Source organism: Xiphophorus couchianus, chromosome 3 (assembly GCF_001444195.1).
Source record: "Xiphophorus couchianus chromosome 3, X_couchianus-1.0, whole genome shotgun sequence".
Lineage (NCBI taxonomy): Eukaryota > Metazoa > Chordata > Actinopteri > Cyprinodontiformes > Poeciliidae > Xiphophorus > Xiphophorus couchianus.
Window position 1 is genome coordinate 5,804,252 of NC_040230.1, and position 27,286 is coordinate 5,831,537.

The window sequence follows — 27,286 nt, forward strand, 5'->3', positions numbered from 1 at the left end:
TGAACAGAGTTGAAAAGCTGTTGCAGTACTGCAGACATTCACAGGAAGCTGGACCAGCAATGGCTCTGCTGAAGGTTCTGCTGCTGCTGCTGGAGCTGGGTGAGTCAGAAACACTGGGGAAACTGGTCACACTTCCACTGGTTCCAGGAAGGCTGCTGCTCTCTGTGACTCTCAAACTTCCCTCTGATTCAGTTTCAGTCTGAAACTTCTTTGCATATGAACTGTGATGTTTTTTAAGCTTTAACTATTTATCCTTTTTCTGTTCCAGCAGCCATGTTTGCACCTGGTTTCTGAGTAAAGTCGTCCTTTTTCTTCTTCAGGTGTTTCAGTGAACTCAGCTGTTTCTCTGCAGAAGAGAATCATTGGAGGTAATTACTGTGATAAGACGGGGCGTCTTTTTCATGTTCGGCTGGAGGGCATGAGTCGTTCTCATAGGATATTGTGTGGAGGATCTCTGATCCACCCTAACTGGATCCTGACTTCAGCTTCCTGCTGGACGTCAAAAACAGGATGGTAAGAAGGAGGCATTAACACAGTTTTTTCTGCAGATGAAACTGGTTTCATCTGCAGGTTTTCTGTGTGTTCATTATAATCTGACCTTTTCTGCAGGATTAATGTGGCAAAGTTAAAAGTTCACCCAGGGACTTCTAAACCGAGGATTCCCAGAATCAAAGCCAATCCTGTGGTTTATGCTTCCGAAGGCTCGCAGCATGACATCATGTTGCTGAAGCTTCCAATAGAAGTATCAGATGTCCCACTTGCTCAGCTACCAGACTGCAGTAATCGCCCTAAAATGTAAGTCTTTCTTTGATCAACAACATGACTTCAGATTTTCTGTCTCCAGTCCTGCTGCCTCTGCTTCAGCACACCTGAGTCAGATAATCAGGCCACCAGCAGAACTAGAAGTCGTTTAGCTCAGGTGTGTTCAGTGATGGCAGTAACACATTCCTAAGTAACATGTTAATGATGTCTGACCACTTTTTTCAGTAACGAGTAATCTAACGCGTTGTTATTTCAAATCCAGTAGTCAGACTACAGTTACTTATCGAAATCACTTTGAGTTACTGTGCTTTACTATTTTCTTTTGGAATTTAATTGTATCTACTCTACACGTCTTGTCGAGTGATCAACGTTTCTATGTGACAGCGTCAGCAGTGACAGAAATGTAAATAATTGAGGGAGAAGAGAGATGCGCATTTTGTTGGTGGAAAAACAGGAACTATTTTGAGTTTCAGTTGCCAAGTCCGATTATTATAAGTGGCTTTGGGATAGTCGCTTGCAAATTTAATGAGTTGTGGGCTGCGTTTGTGAGCTCGTTTTGAACGTGAAGTTGCTCTTTTAGGCTTGGAAATACGCAGACTCATAATAAACCCCAGAATGTGTCTGACATCCAGTTAGTTTTAGTTAGGCCTTCCAGGTCCATCTATTCCCGGATGATCCTTCCCGCTGTGTCTTTATTAATGTCAATTTAATATATTACCTGTGAATTACTTCGAGCTTTGCGTTGCCCTCCAGAAAATTGTAAACGTCAAGACTAATATGAACAGCGTAATAAACGTAAAAACAGCCACGAATGAATGAGTTTGTAAAAATGTGCAACTAAACGGCATTATAATTATTAATATTAATATAAGTGTCACAAATCTGTGCTTCAGCCATCTGACTAGTGGAGCCGCAGGAGGAGCTCTGTGCGCTGCGCTGTGACAGCAAACGCAGGGCCGTAACACAGAACTTGGAGGCTGGGGCCGGGGGTGGGGACTTTAAAATCCTTCTTAGAGTTTTCCAGACAATAGTGGAACACACAAAAATACACACAAATTACTAACGTTTTTTTTGTACTATTGTAACCATTAAAAAAATTCCTCTTCAGTTCAACCTTATAAGTGGAGACACATTGTTGATGTTACCATTATAAAATAACTTGCTATTAAGTATTGGCAAAGATCAATTTAATTTTCACAGTGTTGTTGTTAGCAGCTGCTGAAAGAAACTAAAAAAGTTACTTTTAATGTAACTTAGTTACTTTCCAAATCAATTAATCAGTAATCTAACTAAGTTACTTTTTCAAGGGGTACTCAGTATTCCGACTAAAGTTACTTTTTCAAAGTAATTATGCCATCACTGGGTGTGTTGGACCAGAGATGTAAAGGACGCAGTATGATGTCACTGAGGACTGGAGGTGGAAACTCCTGTGTCAGTGGATGAAGTCCTTCATGGATTCATTTTCTGTTCCTTCATTGTTTTGTGACAATTCATTTTCTACATTGTTATCTTGTATTTTTACATTTTATTCTAATTGTGTTTCAGTGGTGACACTGTTCAGCTGGCAGGAGAGGGAGAAACCAATAATCGGCAAAGTGAGAGAAAGTGTGAAGTTATGAGAATAAAATCTTTCTTTCTGTATCTACAGAGAAGGTTGAATGAACAACATGTTTATGATTCTCATGTTTCTCTGCAGTATCCAATGCTGTTGCTGCAACACAACTTCAGTGTGTCGACATGCCAGTTGTTGAGGCTTCTCATTTCCTGCCAACATATGGGCGTGTATTCTCTGCTAAAGCACAGAACAAGGATGTGTGTTATGTAAGTTTCATCCATCCATCCATCCATCTTCTTCCGCTTATCCGAGGTCGGGTCGCGGGGGTAGCAGCTTCAGAAGGGAGGCCCAGACTTCCCTCTCCCCGGCCACTTCTTCCAGCTCTTCCGGGGGAATCCCGAGGCGTTCCCAGGCCAGCCGAGAGACATAGTCCCTCCAGCGTGTCCTGGGTCTTCCCCGGGGCCTCCTCCCGGTGGGACGTGCCCGGAACACCTCACCAGGGAGGCGTCCAGGAGGCATCCTGACCAGATGCCCAAGCCACCTCAACTGGCTCCTCTCGATGTGAAGGAGCAGCGGCTCTACTCTGAGTCCCTCCCGGATGACTGAGCTTCTCACCCTATCTCTAAGGGAGAGCCCAGCCACCCTACGGAGAAAACCCATTTCGGCCGCTTGTATCCGCGATCTCGTTCTTTCGGTCATGACCCAAAGCTCATGACCATAGATGAGGGTGGGAACGTAGATCGACCGGTAAATCGAGAGCTTCGCTTTTTGGCTCAGCTCTCTCTTCACCACGACGGACCGGTACAGCGCCCGCTTGACAGCAGACGCTGCGCCAATCCGCCTGTCGATCTCCCGCTCCCTTCTTCCCCCATTCGTGAACAAGATCCCGAGATACTTAAACTCCTCCACTTGGGGCAGGACACCCCCCCTGACCCGGAGAAGGCACTCTACCCTTTTCCGGCTCAAGACCATGGCCTCGGATTTGGAGGCACTGATCCCCATCCCGGCCGCTTCACACTCGGCTGCGAACCGATCCAGCGAGAGCTGCAGATCACGATCTGATGAAGCCAAAAGGACCACATCGTCTGCGAAAAGCAGAGATGAGATCCTGAGGCCACCAAATCGGATCCCCTCAACACCTTGGCTGCGCCTAGAAATTCTGTCCATGAAAGTGATGAACAGAATCGGTGACAAAGGGCAGCCCTGGCGGAGTCCAACTCTCACCGGAAACGAGCCCGACTTACTGCCGGCAATGCGGACCAGACTCTGACACCGGTCATACAGGGACCTGACAGCCCATATCAAAGGGCCCGGTAGCCCATACTCCCGGAGAACCCCCCACAGGGCTCCCCGAGGGACACGGTCGAACGCCTTCTCCAAGTCCACAAAACACATGTAGACTGGTTGGGCGAACTCCCATGCACCCTCCAGGACCCTGCTGAGGGTGTAGAGCTGGTCCAGTGTTCCACGACCAGGACGAAAACCACACTGCTCTTCCTGAATCCGAGGTTCGACTATCCGACGGACCCTCCTCTCCAGGACCCCTGAATAGACCTTGCCAGGGAGGCTTAAGAGTGTGACCCCTCTATAATTGGAGCACACCCTCCGGTCCCCCTTTTTGAACAGGGGGACCACCACCCCAGTCTGCCAATCCAGGGGAACTGCCCCCGATGTCCATGCGATATTGCAGAGTCGCGTCAACCAACACAACCCTACAACATCCAGAGCCTTAAGGAACTCCGGGCGGATCTCATCCACCCCCGGGGCCTTGCCACCGAGGAGCTTTTTAACCACCTCGGCGACCTCGCCCCCAGAGATTGGAGAGCCCAACCCAGAGTCCCCAGGCTCCGCTTCCTCAGTGGAAGGCATGTTGGTGGGATTGAGGAGGTCTTCGAAGTACTCTGCCCACCGGCCCACAACGTCCCGAGTAGAGGTCAGCAGCACACCATCCCCACTATAAACAGTGTTGGTGCTGCACCGCTTCCCCCCCCTGAGACGCCGGATGGTGGACCAGAATCGCCTCGAAGCCGTGCGGAAGTCTTTCTCCATGGCCTCTCCAAACTCCTCCCACACCCGAGTTTTTGCCTCAGCAACCGCCCGAGCCGCATGCCGCTTCGCCCGCCGGTACCCATCAGCTGCTTCCGGAGTCCCACAGGCCAAAAAGGCTCGATAGGACTCCTTCTTCAGCCTGACGGCATCCCTCACCGAAGGTGTCCACCAACGGGTTCGAGGGTTGCCGCCGCGACAGGCACCGACAACCTTGCGGCCACAGCTCCGATCGGCCGCCTCGACAATGGAGGCACGGAACACGGTCCACTCAGACTCCATGTCCCCCACCTCCCCCGGGACGTGTTCGAAGTTTTGCCGGAGATGGGAGTTAAAGCTCCGTCTCACAGGGGATTCCGCCAGACGTTCCCAGCAGACCCTCACAACACGTTTGGGCCTGCCAGGTCTGACCGGCTTTCGCCCCCGCCACCGGAGCCAACTCACCACCAGGTAGTGGTCAGTGGACAGCTCCGCACCTCTCTTCACCCGAGTGTCCAAGACATACGGCCGCAGATCCGATGAAACGATGACAAAGTCGATCATCGAACTGCGGCCTAGGGTGTCCTGGTGCCAAGTGCACATATGGACACCCTTATGCTTGAACATGGTGTTCGTTATGGACAATCCATGGCGAGCACAGAAGTCCAGCAACAGAACACCGCTCGAGTTCAGGTCGGGTGGGCCGTTCCTCCCAACCACGCCCCTCCAGGTCTCACTGTCGTTGCCCACGTGAGCGTTGAAGTCCCCCAGCAGAACAAGGGAGTCCCCAGGAGGAGCACTCTCCAGTACCCCCTCTAAGGACTCCAAAAAGGGTGGGTAATCTGAACTGTCGTTCGGCCCGTAAGCACAAACGACAGTCAGAACCCGTCCCCCCACCCGTAGGCGGAGGGATCCTACCCTCTCGTTCACCGGGGTAAACCCCAACGTACAGGCGCCGAGATGGGGAGCAACAAGTATGCCCACTCCTGCCCGACGTCTCTCTCCCTGGGCAACTCCAGAGTGGAAGTATGTCCAGCCCCTCTCAAGGAGACTGGTTCCAGAACCATAGCCATGCGTCGAGGTGAGACCGACTATTTCTAGCCGGAACCTCTCGACCTCACGCACTAGCTCCGGCTCCTTCCCCACCAGAGAGGTGACATTCCACGTCCCAAGAGCCAGTTTCTGCAACCGAGGATCGGACCGCCAGGGTCCCCTCCCTTGGCCGCCACCCATCACACAGTGCACCCGACCCCTTTGGCCCCTCCCACGGGTGGTGGGCCCATGGGAGGGGGGGCCCATGTTTCCTCTTCGGGCTGAGCCCGGCCGGGCTCCATGGGTAAAAGCCCGGCCACCAGACGCTCGCCATCGTGCCCCCCCTCCAGGCCTGGCTCCAGAGTGGGGCCCCGGTGACCCGCGTCCGGGCGAGGGAACACCAAGTCCAAGGTTTTCCTTCATCATTGGGGTCTTCGGGCTGCACTTTGTCTGGTCCCTCACCTAGGACCTGTCTGCCTTGGGTGACCCTACCAGGGGCATGAAGCCCCAGACAGCATAGCTCCTAGGCTCATTGGGGCACTCAAACCCCTCCACCACGATAAGGTGGCAGCCCATGGAGGAGGTTATGTAAGTTTCTTTCTTCAATATCTCTCTACAGTGATTTGACTACTTTTCTGCTTTACAACATAAATATATTGATATAATTTTTTCTACAGGGCGACGCTGGTTCAGCAGTGATGTTCAACGGCAAGATTTATGGTGTGATTTCTCCAGGTGGAACAGACTCTGAATGTCACAGCCCAGTTTCCATCATGGATGTGTGTGAATACATTGGATGGATAAAAACAACAATCGGGCTTAAATAAAACATAAACTATCAAGAAATAAAATTCTCATCAAATTTCCTCTCAGATAAAATTTCATTGTTGTATCTTGACCAGTTTGATCCACATGTTTGTAGAATTAGAATAAATCAATAGTTTTGTTTTTTCTCATCTAACCTTGATCTCCCTAATGGATCTTTCTCTGTCTCAGAAATGAAAAATGAATCAATAAATGCATGAAAAAGAAACATTTCCTGGCTGATCATCTTTACATTCGTGGTTTAATTTTGTTCAGTTGATTTTCCCTGAACTGAGTCTGAAAATGTGACATAAGTTTTAAATCACATGAAGAGGAACACCAGAAGTTTTTGTCTTTATATCAGAAATGAACATGCAGCATCTAAGCTCTGCAGCTCTGGAGTTACTATTCCTGATTTACTTCTACAGAACATTAAACTCCAACAAGACCAAAGAGCTGTGCACAAAAATAATGAAACAAGTCACATACAACAATTAACAAATCATAAAATCCTAATAACATGAAAATAATTTAAATATATCACATTTTTAATAAAGACACAAAGGAAATAAAAAGTTTAATTTAAAAACTATTTAAAAGTCAAAGTCTAGAATGAAAGTTTTAAGAAAATATTTAAAAACAGGCAAAACTAATTAATGGTTGCCACAAATTTAACATAAAAATTATTGTAGAAAATCTTTCTCTTTTACAGTTAAAAATTTTTTACAGCAACTATCCTGAGCGAACAGTGAGCAGGTGGTACCAGGACTTTGAGCTGCGTCGTGGCGACAGTCGCGGTACCGTTTCTTTATATCAGGATATCTGGTTCTGACCCACAGTGGTTGGACCGATTCAGGCTGCTTGTAGCAAACTGGGCATTTAGTCCAGCACTGGGGTAGAATGATGAAATTAGAGCCAGAAGTTTTCTCTTCTGGCTTTTTCTCTTCTGGGCAAAGAGTTTTCCCTCTATTATGAGGACAATTACGAAAAATAAATAGAAACAGTTTTTCTAACTTCAACATCAGAGACCTACGTTTTTATTCACAAGTGTATGTTGGAAAAAAAAATTCTTGCCCATAATCTGATAGTTAGAGGGCGCAGATCCATCCCCTCCTCCTCAGCATGGGCCTGGTGTCGTATGCTTTTTCATTTTTATGCCATATTGGATTAATAAAATTTTCTTGGACTTGCAGTGTATGGCCAGTAGTTGGCAGTGCACTAGTGTCCACTTCAGTTGTTCGTGTCTATTTACAAAATAAAAATCCATATAAACACAAGAAAATGGCTTTTGGATAGATGTCCACTGTCTGCTATGCATGAAATGGGTTATATATATACTGTATATATAATGCATGGGCCCTGCGACAGACTGGCGACCTGTCCAGGGTGTACCCCGCCTCTCGCCCGGAACGTAGCTGGAGATGGGCACCAGCAACCCTCCCGACCCCATTAGGGACAAGGGTGAACAGAAAATGGATGGATGGATGGATATAATGCATGGTCTGAGATATTAACAGGCCATTATTTCTATTGCTAGTGTAACACTACGATGTGAATTGAATCGGTGTTACCGTAGAATAAGAGGTCGTGGGTGGAGAAAGAGCAGAACACTTAGAGGGAGTAGCGTAGCTGTCCAGACTTTTATTCAACCTCCATTTTTTAACAGAACAGAACCCGTCTCGGGCACACCTAAAAAAATTACCAATGAAGAAGAAGGAAACGGCTCCTCTTAAAGGCACAGCACAATTCCTTAACTATGGATCAACTGTAGTAACTGATCTTGTATGTAACCACATTAATTCAAAACAAAAAAATAAATCATCTTACATACTTCCCCCTCTTTAAATTAAATGTCCTCATCTCAAATGAAGTTGTTATATATAAAAAAAATAAATCATCAAAACACAATCTGTCCAGACTGTCTCATCAGTAGCTCTTGTCACCTGGGGGTTGCAAAACAAAGGACACAAACTCATAGTAATGCCCCATAAAGAACAACTGTCAACATGTTTTTGTTTTTTCGTTTGCTTTTAAACCAGTTTTACAACCTCTAACATGAAAAACTCCATAGACAAAGTTTTTTTCATAACAGTAGTCGTTGTGGCTTCTGAACGGTATGTCCACACCTGGTAATAACTGCACCCCCAGTGGGTGGCAAGCTGGGGGGTGGTTGTGCAGGCTGATGGGAGACGAGTCCAGTTGGAATCCTTGGCGAAGATGGAAATGACCTAGCATTTTCTGCTGCCTGAGGTGTAGCTGCTTGGCCAAAGGACCAGGGCAATAAACCCGACAAAGCAGTATATCTCGGCAGTGTATCCCTGTTTGGTGGAAATACAGATTGAGTGACATCTATTGGAGATGTATCAGTGGAGCTACGGTAAGGTTTTAGACGATCATAATGAATGACTTTGGTCGCAGCCTGAGGATATTTCACATCCACCAGCTTGTAAGGGAGCCCCTTTTCATCCACAGATATGGTCCAGTCCAGTTTGGGGAAAGCTTTTGTCGTTGTGTGGTGGGGTCATCTATCCATACCAGATCACCACAAGCATAAGGCCTAAACCTTGTGTCTTTGTTGTAAAAGTACTCTCGTTTTTGTCTTTGTTCTTCGCGATGGAGAAGAACAGTCTCAAAAGCAGCATCCATCCGTGTAGCCAGTTCTGAGCCATAGTTCTGTGGGCAATCAGAAACCTTCGGTGATGAAACATGGACATTAGCAGGTAGTCGGGGTTCTCTACCATGAGCAAGGAAATACGGTGAGTACCCTGTGCTCGAGTGAGGAGTAGAGTTGAAAGAAAGTACCACAGCAGGGAGATAGTGGTCCCATTCGCCTCCATAGTCCTGAATGAGTCGAGCCAACTGCTCTTTCAGAGTCCGATTAAACCGTTCAACCGTACCATTCCCTCTTGGGTGATATGGGGAGGTTCTTTTCTTTGTCATCTGCAGTCTCTGACAAATGGGGTGAATAATTTCAGACTCATATTGTTGTCCCTGATCTGACAACAGTTCCTCAGGAACACCATGTCCAGGAATATATCGTTCACAGAGTAACTGGGCCACTGGTAGCCTTTTGGTCAGACATAGTATAGGCGTTTACATATTTAGTAAAATGATCCTGTACCACAAGCACATATCTATTACCAAGAGTGGTAACCGGAAGTTCAGTAATGTCAGTACACACTAACTGAAATGGTCTGTCAGTCTGAATAGATTGCAAAGGCGCCCTGTGCTATGGCACAGCTTTTCTAAAAGCTTCACATGTCTTACACAGATTACAGAAGTTTTCAATGTCAGATCTCATTCCTGGCCAATAACACACTGTCAATGCTTTCTTAAATGTACGCTCTGCACTGTAATGACCAGAACGAGGATTACCATGAAGAAAATGCATTGTTTCTGTAACAAGTGCAGATGGAATTAACACTTGAAAAACCTCTGGTTTCCCTGGTGCACTCTGACCTTTGCGACAAAGCAAGTCGTTACATAGTAATAACTTAGGAAACTGCCACCAAAGTTTTCTCTGAACTCTACCTTTTACCTGTCTGAGGTAGGGACGTTTCTTGTTTTTTACCCAGGTATACACTTCAAAGAAAACAGGATCAGAGAGTTGCGCAGATACAATGTCCATGTTATGATTGGATAATGTCTGTTGTAATGTGGCAAACCCCTTTTTTACCTGTGTCATTTATTTGGATGACATCATTTGCATGGGGAAAACCTTTGAAGATCACCTAGGCAATCTCACAGACATTGTCACTCGTTTTCGACAAGCAGGTTTTGTATGTAACCACATTAATTCAAAAGGAAAAATAAATCATCTTACACTAGTCTTAAATGTTATGGTTATGTCAGCATGCAGCTGTGTGCATGTGAGCAGATAAAACAGAAAGAGAAAAGACAAAGAGTCATTTTGTCCATAACAGAGTGTTCCTTATGAATTTCTTGTAACATTTCTCATCAAATCAAAAGATTCATAGTTTCTTTTACGAAGGACATTTAGTTCCATTAGTCTTTTTGTTTTTCAAAATGTAGGATCAGGGCTTTTTTTATTTTTTGAATTTGTTTGTCCTTAACTTGATGTTTGTTAGCACATTAGCTACACTTTACACCAAACTAACTTTTAGCCACATAAAACAGATGCTTTTTTCAATTAGCAGATGAATATGTAATCACATTTCTAGTTAAATCACAGACTGTTACTCTTCAGCATCAAACAAGTTTGTAATTCCCTTTGTTAGCCTCTATCTAAGCTAAGCCCTAAACAGAGCATTCCTTTATATCCTTTAGCCTTAGCTTTGAGGGTGTTTCCTAATTTGTCATTGCCTTTAGCTTTAGCTTTTGCAAGCATGTGATCTATGTAAATGCATGTATGTGTAATCAAGCATGCAAATAGCTGAAAAATATAAAGGAAAAAAAACACTGAATTATTTAATATCAACAAAGGTCATTTTCACATTTTCCATTTACCAGTTTCCATCCCGACTCTCTACTTTGAGAAAAAATTAGCTTTGGTTAAATATAAACCAGGTTTTAATGCAGAAAATGATCAAATGTTACATGTCATCCAAATGAATCAGATACAGAGTGACATTCATCCAGAGCTGGGCTCCACTCAGCTCACTTGAGTCATTTTGTCCATAACAGTGTTCTTTATGAATTTCTTGTAACATTTCTTGTCTTTAAAATCACAAGATTCAGTTTCTTTTACGAAGGATATTTAGTTCCATTAGTCTTTATGTTTATCACAGTGTAGCATCAGAGCTTTCTTTCTATTTCTAATTATGGGCAAGTGTCCTTAACTTGATGCATATTAGCTCCATTTTACACCAAACAAATTTTTAGAAACATAAAACAGATGTTTTTTTTGTTTTATTTTTTTCGATTATCAGATGAATATGTAATCATGTCTCTAGTCAAATCACAGACTCTTAAGCGTCAAACAAGTTTGTAATTCCCTTTGTTAGCCTCTATCTAATCTACAGCCTAAACAGAGCGTTCCTTTACATCCTTTAGCCTTAGCTTTCAGGATGTTTCCTAAGATGACATCTCCTTTAGCTTTAGCTTTTGCGAGGATGTGATCTATGTGAATGAATGTATGTGTAATCAAGCATGTAAATAGCTAAAAGAGAAAGAGGAAAACAGAATTATTTATTCTCAACAAGGGATATTTTCATACCTCATCAAACAAAATGATTCTACTTTCAGGAGCAAAGGCAGATGTGTTTTTTTGTACATTGGAAACCAAAACATTTTTCTCAAAAAACATCAACCTGAAAACCAGGAAGAGTTGCTCTTTCTCCACAAAATCTGTTTTCTTTCATCAAGTTTACAATCAAGTTTTCACTTGAGCAAAACTCACTGCAAACTTGTGCACTGCAAAAGCAGAAAACTTACTGATTATTTTGTCTAGTTTCTAATGTAAATCTCTCAGTTCACTCTAGATAAGGCAAAACTAACTTAAAAATAGCTTTGCAGCCAAATATAGGATCTGCTTGTTTTAAATCAATTCCTTAGAATCCATGAAAAGTTCTTGTTTCATTGGCTGATTATTGACAATATGAAAGGGGAAATGTTTGCATATTAGTGAAATAATCTGTCAATGGAACAAGAACTTTTTTCAAGTTTCTTTAGAACAATGAGATACAGTTAATCTGTATGACGCTGGCAGCGCAGATCAGTGTCTGTCCTGTGATTGGACAGATCAGTGTCTGTCCTGTGATTGGTGGCTTAATTTCCAGCAGGAAGTTGTGAACAGAGTTTAAAAGCTGCTGCATTACTGCAGACATTCACAGGAAGCTGGACCAGCAATGGCTCTGCTGAAGGTTCTGCTGCTGCTGGGGCTGGGTGAGTCAGAAACACTGGGGAAACTGGTCACACTGGACACACTTCCACTGGTTCCAGGAAAGCTGCTGCTCTCTGTAACTCTCAAACTTCCCTCTGATTCAGTTTCAGACTGAAACTTCTTTGCATATGAACTGTGATGTTTTTTAAGCTTTAACTGTTTATCCTTTTTCTGTTCCAGCAGCCATGTTTGCACCTGGTTTCTGAGTAAAGTCCTCCTTTTTCTTCTTCAGGTGTTTCCGTGAACTCAGCTGTTTCTCTGCAGAAGAGAATCATTGGAGGTCATAACTGTGCTGACACGGAGCGTCAATATCATGTTCGGCTGGAGGGCTCCAATGGTACTCAGAGGACCCTGTGTGGAGGATCTCTGATCCACCCTAAGTGGATCCTGACTGCAGATTCCTGCTGGAAGACGGAGAGAGGGTGGTAGGAAAGAGGCATTAACACAGTTTTATCTGCAGATGATCAGGTTTTCTGTGTGTTCATTATAATCTAACCTTTTCTGCAGGTTTAATGTAGCAATGTTAAATGTCCATCCACGGACTACTGGACTGAAGGTTCTAGGAATCCAAGCCGATATTTTGTTTTATGATCCTGAAGGCTGGCGGCATGACATCATATTACTGAAGCTTCTAAGACGAGTAAAGGATGTCCCACTTGCTCCGCTGCCAGACTGCAGTAATCGCCCTAAAATGTAAGTCTATCTCTGATCAACAACATGACTTCAGATTTTCTGTCTCCAGTCCTGCTGCCTCTGCTTCAGCACACCTGAGTCAGGTAATCAGGCCACCAGCAGAACCAGAATCCATTTAGCTCAGGTGTGTTGGACCAGAGACACATTTAAAGGACGCAGTACAACGTCACTGGGGACTGGAGGTGGAAACTCCTGTGTCAGTGGATGAAGTCCTTCTTGGATTTATTTTCTGTTCTTTCATTGTTCTTTGTAACAATTAATTTTCTACATTGTTATCTTGTATTTTTACATTTTTTTTCTAATTGTGTTTCAGTGGTGACACTGTTCAGCTGGCAGGAGAGGGAGCAACGACAACCGGCCCCAATAATGAGCAAAGTGAGAGAAAGTTTGAAGTTATGAGAATAAAATCTTTGTTTCTGTCTCTACAGAGACGTTTGAGTGAACAACATGTTTATGATTCTCATGTTTCTCTATAGTATCCAATTTTGCTCCTGCAACACATCTTCAGTGTGTCGACATGCCTGTTGTTGAGGCTTCCCATTTCCTGCCAACATATGGGCGTGTATTCTCTGCTAAAGCACGGAACAAGGATGTGTGTTATGTGAGTTTATTTCTTCAATATCTGTCTACAGTGATTTGACTACTTTTCTGTTTTACAACATAAATAAATATATGATTTTTCTACAGGGTGACGCTGGTTCAGCAGCGGTGTTCAACGGCAAGATTTATGGTGTGATTTCTCCAGGTGTACCACGCTATGCATGTGAGAGCGCAGCTTCAATCGTAGATGTGTGTGAATACATGGAGTGGATAAGAGCAACACTTAGTGACAAATAAAACATAAACTGTCATAAAATATAATTCTCATCAAATTTCCTCTCGGATATAATTTTATTATTGTATCTTGACCAGTTTGATCCACATGTTTGTAGAATTAGAATAAATCAATAGTTTTGTTTTTTCTCACCTTGATCTCCCTAATGGATCTTTCTCTGTCTCAGAAATGAAAAATGAATCAATAAATGCATGAAAAAGAAACATTTCCTGGCTGATCATTTTTACATTCATGGTTCAGTTTGTTAAGTTGATATTTTCCCTGAACTGAGTCTGAAAATGTGACATGAGTTTTAAATGACATAAAGAGGAACACCAGAAGTAATTTATTTATTCAGTTTTTGTCTTTATTTTACATCAGAAATTAACATGCAGCATCTAAACTCTGCAGCTCTGGAGTTACTATTCCTGATTTACTTCTAGAGAACTTTAAACTCCAACAAGACCAAAGAGCTGTGCACAAAAATAATGAAACAGAAGTCACATATTATAACAAAATCCTAAAGTAAAAATAATTAAAACATATTTTTAATGAAGATACAAAGGAAATGAGTTCAAAAGTCTAAATCTGAAATGAAAGAAGTTTTAAGAAAATACTTAAAAACAGGTAAAACTAATTACTGGTAACTTCTGTTGCCACAAATTTAACATAAAAATTATCGTAGAGAATTTTCCTCTATTGCAGTTAAACAAAGTGTCAATTTTAATTTTTAATTTTTAACACCTTTTATAGGCTTACATGTAGATAGAAAAAAAATCATCTTAAATATGCTATAAAAATTACCAGCAAAATAAAGGAGGAAGTGTAAAAATAATTTCCTTTTACTGTTGATATTAAAATCTAAACTACATATTTATGTAAAACTCTCAGAAATTACTATTTGGTTTTCAAACGTCTAAATATGACAGAAGTTCTCTGTAAATTTTATAGCAACATCTGGAAAAGTTAAAAAGATGTTAGTACTGCTAAGATATCTCATTAAATATTTTATTGTTACAATGCTGTTCACTGATCATAGTAAGTCAAATTAAACAGAAAAGAAGGTTTGCCTCAGGGCCGTGCAGAGACCTTTGGAGGGCCGGGGGCTCAAAGTTAAAAAGGGGCACATTGAACAAGATCTTAAAACATCGTACAACTACATAGCAACAACCTATATTACTCAAGAATCTAATAGTTAATCGGATCATACTGTATCATTGTCATCATGTGGTTACAATGCAAAGCAAATGTAATTTCTGTTTCTCTGATAGGTATAATGGTGCTGTTTCTGCTGCTGTCAGTCCTGGAGGGCTGAGTTGATCTGAGACTGTAGCTGTTAAACAGACCAGAGGAGAGAAGATCGCTGGTTATGCAGTTATGAAATAAGCAAAAAATTTGCTTCTATTTTACTAAATAAACCCTGATAATATCTGACTGTTTAACCTCTATAACATCTTGGCTGCAGACTGCTTTAAAGATCCAAAAAGCTCAGTTACCGCTACATAATTTTTCTATGTTAGCTCCTCTGAGAGATATAGAGTTGTAAGGGTGAGATATCAAGGCAAAGAAAACTCAATAGCTGCTGGTAGGGCCCTCCAGACATTTAAGGGCCCCTAGAAATGGTTGAACTGTAACACAGATTATAGTTCTGTAGCAGTCAACTATTGACAATGACAATATTATAAACTTTCTTTTAAGGCATTCCACAGTGAAATAAATAAATAAATAGTACATTTAGGATTTAATTAGGAAGTTTACTTTGTAAAAGTGTTCATATTAGTCTCAATGTTGGCAGTTTTCTGGAGCGCAACACGGAACTCGACATCGTTCACAGCAAATATATTAACTTGACATTAACAAAGACACAGACGGATCATCCAGGAAATGAAGGATGGGGATAGTCTGATGTAAACGACCTGGATGACAGACAAATTCTGGGATTTATTCTGAGTTTCTGCTTATTTCCAAGCCCGAATGAGTAACCTCACATTCAAAAACGCGCCCCTAAAAGTGCAATCCGCGACTCATTAAATTTGTAAGCAACTTTAGAAAAAAAACAAGCCCAAAGCTGCTTATAATAATCAAACTTGGCGACAGAAATTCAAAATAGTTCCTGTTGTTCCAGCAACAAAATGTGTATCTCTCTGCATTGTTTACATTTCGGTTGCTGCTGATACTGTCGTATAGAAACGATGATCACTCCACAAGATAGAGTAAATCAAATTAAATTAGAAAAGAAAATAGTAATGCAAAGACATTTCATTAAGTAACTGTAGTCTGACTACTGGATTTGAAATAGCAATGCCTTAGATTACTCGTTAATGAAAAAAGTGGTACGACATAAGTAACGCATTATTGACATCACTGTTCCTATCACAGATTTTATTAATACTGTATTTAAACACTATTAGTGATGATGAGGCTCTTAGTAGCATGATTCTGTCTAAGGCCCCATATTACCTTGGGCTGGCCCTGCATGAAGAGCGAGCCGCTGCTGGAATCTACCTGCAAACCCCCGGTGACCCAGTTGTAGCTTGTCTGTACAGGTAACAGTATACTGCAATATATATTAAATTAATGTAAATGGTTGATGACCAATAAAAAGGTCACTGGGTTTGTTTTCTTTTTGGGACTGTCCGCAGATGAAGGCCTTCTGGAAGGACGTTAATCGAGTAATCTATGAAATTATGGGTATAACTTTAGTCTTTTTATTTATACTTCCTAATGGGGACACATACCTGTTGAAGATACAGCATTTATGATTGCAAGAAGAAAGCAATTACTAAATCTTGGCTCCAACCTAGATCCCCGATCTCTGAAGCTTGTGAATATTATAAAACTGATCCACAATATGGAAATGTTGACTTTTACAATACGGCTCAAGGAGAAAGGAGAGAAACTTTAGGAAAAATGGGATCATTTTATTGCCAAAGGTGTGTAACAGTTAATTTTTGTGACTCCACATCACTCGGACAGACACCTGGGAGTTTTCCTCTGTGTTTATTTTTTGAGACTCTAATGTCTGTAAAATTATAATGTTCATCAGTATGACTGCTTGCTACCTGACCTTGCCCTCATTTTGATTGTATGTACTTGTATGTTTAAAAACGAATAAAAATAAAGTATAAAAAACAGTGCTTCATGTAACAGGATATTAATTCTGCACAGCAATAAATTGCTCTGACCCAGAGCTCAGAAGAAGAGAAGGGGTGCGACCAACACCTTACATTGATTCAACATTGATCAGATGTTGATTAGACTAATATTAGGTTTTAACGACAAAACAACATTGATTCAATGACTTCTTTTAAACATTGGTTACTTTAACAGAATTGAATGATTGTTTGATGGTTGATCCACAGTCAGTTGTCGACCTCAACCAAAAGTCAACCATTCTGACTATAATTCAACATTGATTTACCACTGTGTGCTATCTGGCAAGTCTTTTATCCTTACATCTAGAGTCAAGTCTCAAGTCTGAAACTTGGAATTTCAAGTCTTTTCAAGTCTGTTTTTAAAACAATGTTTCAACTGTATGTTAAATGTAAATAATAGATCATGTGTTTTTGTAAATCTCCACTCAGCTCACCTTAGGGGTGACAGCAAGTGAAGCAAAGATTGTAGCGAGTTCTGCTTTATTTTCTCCTCATTCTGCTTCCTCTCTAAGGTCTCGGCCTGCCTTCATCATTTTTTGTGTATGTGTGACAGTCGCCAGTCTTAAATGTTATGGTTATGTCAGTGTGCAGCCGTGTGAATGTGAGCAGATAAAACAGAGAAAAGACAAACAGTCCTTCTGTCCATAACAGAGTGTTCCTTATGAATTTCTTGTAACATTTCTTGTCTAAAAAATCACAAGATACATAATTTCTTTTATGAAGGACATTTTAGTTCCATTATTCTTTTGTTTTTCACAATATAGCATCAGGTCGTTTTTTATTCTTTGCATTTATGTTTGTCCTTAACTTGATTTTTTGTTAGCACCTTAGCTCCACTTTACACCAAACTAACTTTTAGCCACATAAAACAGAGGCCTTTTTTTCGATTATCAAATGAAGATGTAATCACATTTCTAGTTAAATCACAGACTGTTACTCTTCAGCATCAAACAAGTTTGTAATTCCCTTTGTTAGCCTCTATGTAATCTATGCCCTATACAAAGCGTTCCTTTATTTCCTTTAGAAATAAAGTTTACAATCAAGTTTTCACATTTAACGCAAAACGTACAAGTAACTTTGCAGCCAAATTTAGGACCTGCTTGTTTTAAGTCAATTCCTTAATACTGATGAAAAAGTTCTTGTTTCATTGGCTGATTATTTAAGTTATAAGAAGGGAAATGTTTGGATATTAGAGAAATAATCTGTCAATAGAACAAGACATTTTTCAGGTTTCATCAGTGTCTGTCCTGTGATTGGACAGATCAGTGTCTGTCCTGTGATTGGTGGCTTTCTTTCCAGCAGGTAGTTGTGAACAGAGTTTAAAAGCTGCTGCATTACTGCAGACATTCACAGGAAGGTGGACCAGCAATGGCTCTGCTGAAGGTTCTGCTGCTGCTGGGGCTGGGTGAGTCAGAAACACTGGGGAAACTGGTCACACTGGACACACTGGAGACACTTCCACTGGTTCCAGGAAAGCTGCTGCTCTCTGTGACTCTCAAACTTCCCTCTGATTCAGTTTCAGACTGAAACGTCTTTGCATATGAACTGTGATGTTTTTTAATCTGTAACTGTTTATCCTTTTTCTGTTCCAGCAGCCATGTTTGCACCTGGTTTCTGAGTAAAGTCCTCCTCTTTCTTCTTCAGGTGTTTCCGTGAACTCAGCTGTTTCTCTGCAGAAGAGAATCATTGGAGGTCATGACTGTGATGACACGGAGCGTCTTTATCATGTTCGGCTGGTGATGATCAACGGGCCGTCAACGATCATGTGTGGAGGATCTTTGATCCACCCTCAGTGGATTCTGACTGCAGCTGACTGCTATGACCCAGAGACAGGGTGGTAAGAAAGAGACATTAACACAGTCTTATCTGCAGATGATCAGGTTTTCTATGTGTTCATTATAATCTAACCTTTTCTGCAGGTTTAATATAGCAATGTTCAATGTTCATCCACGGACTACTGAAGAGCATACTCAAATAATCCGACAAGCTCCTGTGTTGTATACTGGCGATAGCCGGAAGCATAACATCATATTGCTGAAGCTTCAGAGACCAGTAAATGATGTCCCACTTGCTCCACTACCAGACTGCAGTAATCGCCCTAAAATGTAAGTCTTTCTCTGATCAACAACATGACTTCAGATTTTCTGTCTCCAGTCCTGCTGCCTCTGCTTCAGCACACCTGAGTCAGGTAATCAGACCACCAGTTTAGCTCAGGTGTGTTGGACCAGAGACACATTTAAAGGACGCAGTACAACGTCACTGGGGACTGGAGGTGGAAACTCAAGTGTCAGTGGATAAAGTCCTTCATGGATTTATTTTTTGTTCCGTCATTGCTCCTCATAAAAATTATTTTTCTACATTGTTATCTTGTATTTTTACATTTATTCTAATTGTGTTTCAGTGGTGACACTGTTCAGCTGGCAGGAGAGGGAGCAACGACAACCGGCCCCAATAATCGGCGATGTGAGAGACATTTTAAAGTTATGAGTATAAAATTTTTGTTTCTGTCTCTACAAACGTTGAATGAAGAACATGGTTATGATTCTCATGTGTCTCTACAGTACGCACTGTTCATATTCCAAAACATCTTCAGTGTGTCGACATGAGAGTTGTTCAGATTTCCCAATCCCGGTCATTTGGATATATGTTCCGGGTTGAAGAACCGAACAAGGACGCATGTTATGTAAGTTTGTTTCTTTATGATCTCTCTACAGGGATTAGAAGACTTTTATGTTTTACATAATGAAGAAATATATTAACAGAATTTTTTCTACAGGGTGAATCCGGTGGAGCAGTGATGTTCAACGGCAAGATTTATGGTGTGATTTCTATTGATGTCTCACACTTTGCATGCAAGAAACCAGTTTCCATCATGGATGTGTGTGAATACATTGGATGGATAAAAACAACAATTGGCCATAAATAAAACAAACTATCATGAAATAAAATTCTCATCAAATTTCCTCTGATATAATTTTATAGTTGTATCTTGATCAGTTTGATCCACATTTGTAGAATTAGGATAAATCAATAGCTTTGTTTTTTCTCACCTGATCTTGATCTCCCTAGTGCAGTGGTTCTTAACCTTTTATGAGGTACCAAACCCATCAGTTTCATATGCACATTCACCGAACCCTTCTTTAGTGATAAATAAAATAAAAACCTTAGACATATGTATATGTTTTTTTTTGCTGGTGCACAAAATGAGCAATGCATGAACGTCACCTTGCTCAAAGAACAAAACCATGAACTCACAGCAAATTGCAGTATTACTTTATTCTGGCCCCCCAAAAATATTTCGGCCCCATAAAAGAATTTCAGCCCCCAAAAATATTTTTTTTACTAATTAAAAATAAATTTGGATTAATTCAAAGAATAACATTTTTTTTTTAATAACTAATTTTTTTATTTTATTTTTAAATTTAATTTGTTTTTTGTCATTTTGAATCCACAAAATACTTTTTGGGGGCCAGAATAAAGTATTGCACAAATTACATACCTGCAAATCAGTGTGACTTCTGCTGTTGTCTTTGGGAGGCCAGTTCAGAGAGGCGTGGCTTCACCTTGGCAGTTGCATCTTCAGAGCAAAGTCTGTTCATTTTCTTCTTTTTTTGCTCGACATATTTAGTATGGATTAAAATATTAAGAAAGAAACCACGCTACGTACAACTACGACAGCCGCTGATACTGCGCGCACTAAATTCCCTGCAGCACTGATTGGCCGAGCAATGTAACATGATCCTCTGCAGCAAGTGATGGCCAAGCGGGGCGTCATCACGACTTTACACAAGTGTGTCTTTACCTCCACGGCAGAGGCTCCGCCGAACCCCTCAGACCGACTCATCGAACCCCTGGGGTTCGATCGAACCCAGGTTAAGAACCACTGCTCTAGTGGATCTTTCTCTGTCTCAGAAATTAACAATAAATCAATAAATGCATGAAAAAGCAATATTTCCTGGCTGATCATTTTTACATTCATTTTCAGTTTGTCAAGTTGATATTTTCCCTGAACTGAGTCTGAAAATGTGACCTGAGTTTTAAATCACATGAAGAGGAACACAAGAAGTAATTTATTCAGTTTTTGTCTGATATCAGAAATGAACATGCAGCATCTAAACTCTGCAGCTCTGGAGTTACTATTCCTGATTTACTTCTAGAGAACTTTAAACTCCAACAAGACCAAAGAGCTGTACACACCAAACAATGTATGCAACAATGTATTCTGGTCAAGTTTGACAGTTTTGAACATTTTCTAATAACTTAAACTTTAGAAACATTAAATGTACAAACACTCAAACCTTTTCTGTTTTTGGAGAAGATCAGAGGAAGCTAAACATTTAGCTTTGAGCTCATTAGTTTGCAAGCTAAATATTATTTGCTAGATAAATAATTAGTCAACTTAATATTTAGTAGTTGCTAACAAAGTATTTTAATGGCATGCAATAAATGCTTAACTAGTTTTCAAAATCTCATTATTTTTGCCTTTATTGATTGTTTTTGGAAACGTTTGTGTGTCTGATCAGTTTCTCTCAGCATTCCCTGATGTTATTGTCGTTGCATCAGGACTTTTCATTATGATGACACGTTCACTGATATGAAGATCCGCTTTACAGGAACGAGCCATTCATTCTGAATTCGTTCTGAATCACTTTTGCAGGTTTGCTACATTTCTGATTTGTAGAAATTGTTTTAAGAAATGCTTCACTGGTTGTGCAAATGTGAAGAAAGAAAAAAAGAGAGGGTGCGGCAAGATGTGTTTTCAGAGCGGGTAGAGATTGTAACTGAAATATCTCTGTCTGTTCTCCTCGTGAGTAAAAAGAATCTAACTCTTTTCTTTTCCTGTGTCTGTACTTGATGTTCTAGGTGCTTTACCCTGACACTTATCAAATCACAAGATTCATAGTATCTTTTACGAAGGACATTTTAGTTTCATTAGTCTTTTTGTTTTTCACAATGTAGCATCAAGGCTTTTTTATTTTTTGAATTTATGTTTGTCCTTAACTTGGTGTTTGTTAGCACATTTGCTCCACTTTATACCAAACTAACTTTTAGCCACATAAAAGAGGTGTGTTTTTTTTGATTAGCAGATGAATATGAAATAACAGCTAATCTAATTAGTCAAATCACAGAATGTTACTCGCCGGTTTGTCTTGTTACTCCATGCCACTGCTCCTTGTCTCTCCTCCCTAGTTTCCTCATGGTCTCTTCATGTCGGGTTTGGATTTATATTTATTCCATGGACTTTGTTCCTCCTGAGAGCACCTCACTATAAGCCACATCTACAAAGTTGTTTTTAAAAAAAACTGGAAACACATATATAAGTCATACCGGGCAGTAAGCCGCTGAAATCTCCACCGTTCTCAGTCTTTCACATCTGCTGGATTTATTAAGGGCGCAGCCTTCCATTTCCAACGCCAAACCATGGATTTGTATATATATATATATAAAATTCAAAATTCCCTTCTCACCCACCGCGGGTGGTTCTTATCCTCTGAGCTCGGGTCCTCTACCAGAGGCCTGGGAGCTTGAGGGTTCTGCGCAGTATCTTGACTGTGCCAAGGACTGCACATTTCTGGACTGAGATGTCTGATGTTGTTCCTGGGATCTGTTGTAGCCATTGGTCCAGTTTGGGGGTGACTGCCCCGAGGGCCCCGATGACCACAGGCACCACTGTGGTCTTCACCTTCCAGGCCCTCTCCAGTTCCCCCCTAAGGCCCTGGTATTTCTCTAGTTTCTCGTGCTCCTTTTTCCTGATGTTGCAGTCGCTTGGTATTGCTACATCCTCTGTTGTTTATCCACTACGACAATGTCTGGTTGGTTCGCCATTACCATTTTGTCTGTCTGTATCTGGAAGTCCCACAGGATCTTAGCTCTGGCGTTCTCCGCCACCTTTGGGGGTGTTTCCCACTTTGATCTCGGGGTTTCCAGTCCATATTCTGCACATATATATATATATATATATACTGTATATACTGTATATAATGCATTGTCTGAGATACTAACAGGGCAATGTTTCTCAGTCTTGAAATATATTTGGAGCCTCAGTTGTCCAGAAGTTTGTGAAGTCAAGATCCCTGGGAGAATCTTGATTTCATAGGTAGAATCTGAATTTACAGGTTTTGTAAGTTCAGGACATACTGTATTTGAAACACTTACAACATGTTTAAATGATTTCATGTGCATATTGTAATGAATCCTACTGCAAGGCTGCAGACAGTAAAACAAATAAAAGGTTTTTATACACGCTTTGTTTAAGTCACATTCATGCAGCAGCTCCACTACCGGTCAAGGACCAGTACAACATGTTTAAGATTATTTTAATACAGCAGTGAGACCAAGTCTGTGTTTTGCAAGTCTCAAGTTGTTATTCTTTCATCCTGAGTCTAGACTCATGTCTGAAACTAGGACTTTCAATCCTTTGGAGGCTTTTTTCTAAAACAATGCTGTAATTATATATTAAATGTAAATAACACATAATGTGTTCTTTTTAAAATCTGGATTTATCTCAAATCTTGATCAAATGGGCAGCTGAACACAAAGTATAAAAACACAATTTTAAAATGACCAATTTCACATCTTGGCATTGATAAAGACATGCTGCATGAATAAAGCTTGCCAGAATCAGTAACCAAGACACAAGTTGTTGTAGTTCACCCATTTTCCCCTCTGTGCACCACCCAGGTCCATTTACCAGTTTCAGGACCCGACTGAAACCCCAGTGTCATTACCTTGAGAAATAATGAGCTTTGGTGAAATATTAAACAGGCTTTAATGCAGAAAATGATCAAATGTTACACGTCATCCGAATGGATCAGATACAGAGTGACATTCACTGTGCAGCGCTGGGCTCCACTCAGCTCAGCTTAGGGGTGACACCAAGTGAAGCAAAGATTGTAGCGAGTTCTGCTTTATTTCCTCCTCATCCTGCTCCCTCTCTAAGGTCTTAGCCTGCCTTTGTTTATGTTTTTGTGTGACTTTTGTCAGTCTGAAATGTTATGGTTATGTCAGTGTGCAGCCGTGTGCATGTGAGCAGATAAAACAGACAGAGAAAAGACAAACAGTCCTTTTGTCCATAACAGAGTGTTCCTTATGAATTTCTTGTAACATTTCTTGTCAATAAAATCACAAGATACATAGTATCTTTTATGAAGGCCATTTTAGTTCCATTGTTCTTTTTGTTTTTCACAATGTAGCATCAGGTCTATTTTTATTTTTTTTAATTTATTTTGTCCTTGACTTGATTTTTTGTTAGCACCTTAGCTCCACTTTACACCAAACTAACTTTTAGCCACATAAAACAGATGCCTTTTTTTCGATTATCAAATGAAGATGTAATCACATTTCTAGTTAAATCACAGACTGTTACTCTTCAGCATCAAACAAGTTTGTAATTCCCTTTGTTAGCCTCTATGTAATCTATGCCCTATACAAAGCGTTCCTTTATTTCCTTTAGAAATAAAGTTTACAATCAAGTTTTCACATTTAACGCAAAACGTACAAGTAACTTTGCAGCCAAATTTAGGACCTGCTTGTTTTAAGTCAATTCCTTAATACTGATGAAAAAGTTTTTGTTTCATTGGCTGATTATTTAAGTTGTAAGAGGGGAAATGTTTGGATATTAGTGAAATAATCAGTCAATAGAACAAGACATTTTTTCAGGTTTCGTCAGTGTCTGTCCTGTGATTGGACAGATCAGTGTCTGTCCTGTGATTGGTGGCTTTCTTTCCAGCAGGAAGTTGTGAACAGAGTTTAAAAGCTGCTGCATTAATGCAGACATTCACAGGAAGCTGGACCAGCAATGGCTCTGCTGAAGGTTCTGCTGCTGCTGGGTGAGTCAGAAACACTGGAGAAACTGGTCACACTGGACACACTGGAGACACTTCCGCTGGATCCAGGGAGGCTGCTGCTCTCTGTGACTCTCAAACTTCCCTCTGATCCTGTTTCAGACTGAAACTTCTTTGCATATGAACTGTGATGGTTTTTAATCTGTAACTGTTTATCCTTTTTCTGTTCCAGCAGCCATGTTTGCACCTGGTTTCTGAGTAAAGTCCTCCTCTTTCTTCTTCAGGTGTTTCAGTGAACTCAGCTGTTTCTCTGCAGAAGAGAATCATTGGAGGTCATGACTGTGATGACACAGAGCGTCAATATCATGTTCGGCTGATGATGACCAACGGGCCGTCAACGATCATGTGTGGAGGATCTCTGATCCACCCTCAGTGGATCCTGACTGCAGCTGACTGCTATGACCCAGAGACAGGGTGGTAAGAAAGAGACATTAACACAGTCTTATCTGCAGATGATCAGGTTTTTTATGTGTTCATCATAATCGATCCTTTTCTCCAGGAATAATGTAGCAATTTTCAAAGTTCATCCACGGGCTACTGAAGTGCATACTCACATAATCCGACAAACTCCTGTGTTGTATACTGGCGATAGCCGGAAGCATAACATCATATTGCTGAAGCTTCAGAGACCAGTAAATGATGTCCCACTTGCTCCACTACCAGACTGCAGTAATCGCCCTAAAATGTAAGTCTTTCTCTGATCAACAACATGACTTCAGATTTTCTGTCTCCAGTCCTGCTGCCTCTGCTTCAGCACACCTGAGTCAGGTAATCAGGCCACCAGTTTAGCTCAGGTGTGTTGGACCAGAGACACATTTAAAGGACGCAGTACAACGTCACTGGGGACTGGAGGTGGAAACTCAAGTGTCAGTGGATAAAGTCCTTCATGAATTTATTTTCTGTTCCGTCATTGCTCCTCATAAAAATTATTTTTCTACATTGTTATCTTGTATTTTTACATTTATTCTAATTGTGTTTCAGTGGTGACACTGTTCAGCTGGCAGGAGAGGGAGCAACGACAACCGGCCCCAATAATCGGCGATGTGAGAGACATTTTAAAGTTATGAGTATAAAATTTTTGTTTCTGTCTCTACAAACGTTGAATGAAGAACATGGTTATGATTCTCATGTGTCTCTACAGTACGCACTGTTCATATTCCAAAACATCTTCAGTGTGTCGACATGAGAGTTGTTCAGATTTCCCAATCCCGGTCATTTGGATATATGTTCCGGGTTGAAGAACCGAACAAGGACGCATGTTATGTAAGTTTGTTTCTTTATGATCTCTCTACAGGGATTAGAAGACTTTTATGTTTTACATAATGAAGAAATATATTAACAGAAATTTTTCTACAGGGTGAATCCGGTGGAGCAGTGATGTTCAACGGCAAGATTTATGGTGTGATTTCTATTGATGTCTCACACTTTGCATGCAAGAAACCAGTTTCCATCATGGATGTGTGTGAATACATTGGATGGATAAAAACAACAATTGGCCATAAATAAAACAAACTATCATGAAATAAAATTCTCATCAAATTTCCTCTCTGATATAATTTTATAGTTGTATCTTGATCAGTTTGACCACGTTTGTAGAATTAGGATAAATCAATAGCTTTGTTTTTTCTCACCTGATCTTGATCTCGCTAGTGGATCTTTCTCTGTCTCAGAAATTAACAATAAATCAATAAATGCATGAAAAAGCAATATTTCCTGGCTGATCATTTTTTCCATTCATTTTCATTTTGTTCAGTTGATATTTTCCCTGAACCGAGTATGAAAATGTGACCTGAGTTGTAAATTGCATGAAGAGGAACACCAGAAGTGATTTATTTACTCAGTTTTTGTCTTTTATCAGAAATGAACACCCAGCATCTAAACTCTGCAGCTCTGGAGTTACTATTCCTGATTTACTTCTAGAGAACTTTAAACTCCAACAAGACCAAGGAGCGGCACACAAAAATAATGAAACAGAAGTCACATAATACAATTAACAAATAACAAAATCCTAAAGTAAAAATAAAGAATATTTTTAATGAAGATACAAAGGAAATGAGGTCAAAATCTTGAATGAAATAAGTTTTAAGAAAATACTTAAAAACAGGTAAAACTAATTAATGGTATCTTCTGGTTGCCACAACTATAACAAATATTATCGTAGAAAGTTTTCCTCTATTGCAGTTAAACAAAGTGTCTTTGTTGATTTTAATTTTTTATTTCAACAACTATTATAGGCTTACATAAAGCCATAAAAAAAGAATAATCTTAAAAACATTGACATAAAAATCACCTGCAAAATAAAGAAGGAAGTTCAAAAATATTATGAAATAAGCAAATTTACTGCTATTTTACTAAATAAATTGTGATAATATCTGACTGTTTAACCTCTATAACATCTTGGCTGCAGACTGTTTTAAAGATCCAAAAAGCTCAGTTACTGCCAGAGGTGTGACCAAGTCACTGTGTTGCAAGTCTCAAGTAAGTCTCAAGTCTTTGTCCTCAAGTCAGAGTCAAGTCTCAAGTAAAGACAGGCAAAAGTCGAGTCAAGTCTCAAGTGAGGAACCTTTAATTTCAAGTCATTTCGAGTCGTTTTTATTTTATTTTATTTTTATAATTTGCAATTATACAAAAAATTCAAATAATAGACCATTTGTTAGTTTTAAAATATGTATTTATCTCAAATGATAGAACATGTGTAGCTGAACACAAAGTATAAAAAACATTTTTAAATTGGACCACTTTATTGCCCAGTTCTGTTAA

General features: G+C 40.6%; 3 protein-coding genes across 5 annotated transcripts; all 3 read left to right on the plus strand.

The window, feature by feature from the left end:
* On the plus strand, window positions 1-26,214 carry LOC114141971 (blarina toxin-like). Of its 2 annotated transcripts, none has more exons than XM_028012938.1 (6): window positions 1-99; window positions 321-513; window positions 610-795; window positions 2,308-2,357; window positions 2,459-2,583; window positions 6,052-6,407. In XM_028012938.1, the coding sequence occupies exons 1-6, from the start codon at window positions 60-62 to the stop codon at window positions 6,199-6,201; spliced, it is 744 nt and encodes a 247-aa protein (XP_027868739.1). In that variant the 5' UTR covers window positions 1-59; the 3' UTR covers window positions 6,202-6,407. The 2 variants fall into 2 exon arrangements, with proteins under 2 accessions (XP_027868739.1, XP_027868738.1); XM_028012937.1 differs by lacking the exons at window positions 321-513; window positions 610-795; window positions 2,308-2,357; window positions 2,459-2,583; window positions 6,052-6,407 and adding exons at window positions 24,751-24,943; window positions 25,026-25,211; window positions 25,508-25,569; window positions 25,668-25,789; window positions 25,883-26,214 and having other exon boundaries at window positions 46-99.
* On the plus strand, window positions 11,955-13,751 carry LOC114141974 (trypsin-like). Of its 2 annotated transcripts, none has more exons than XM_028012944.1 (6): window positions 11,955-12,022; window positions 12,253-12,442; window positions 12,528-12,713; window positions 13,027-13,088; window positions 13,190-13,314; window positions 13,401-13,751. In XM_028012944.1, the coding sequence occupies exons 1-6, from the start codon at window positions 11,986-11,988 to the stop codon at window positions 13,548-13,550; spliced, it is 750 nt and encodes a 249-aa protein (XP_027868745.1). In that variant the 5' UTR covers window positions 11,955-11,985; the 3' UTR covers window positions 13,551-13,751. The 2 variants fall into 2 exon arrangements, with proteins under 2 accessions (XP_027868745.1, XP_027868744.1); XM_028012943.1 differs by having other exon boundaries at window positions 11,959-12,022; window positions 12,253-12,445.
* On the plus strand, window positions 18,036-19,646 carry LOC114141978 (alpha- and beta-fibrinogenase OhS1-like). Its single transcript, XM_028012949.1, has 6 exons — window positions 18,036-18,087; window positions 18,327-18,516; window positions 18,602-18,787; window positions 19,084-19,145; window positions 19,244-19,365; window positions 19,459-19,646. Exons 1-6 carry the CDS (start codon window positions 18,051-18,053, stop codon window positions 19,606-19,608), a joined length of 747 nt encoding a protein of 248 aa, XP_027868750.1. The 5' UTR covers window positions 18,036-18,050; the 3' UTR covers window positions 19,609-19,646.
* Window positions 26,215-27,286: the final 1,072 nt, after the last annotated feature.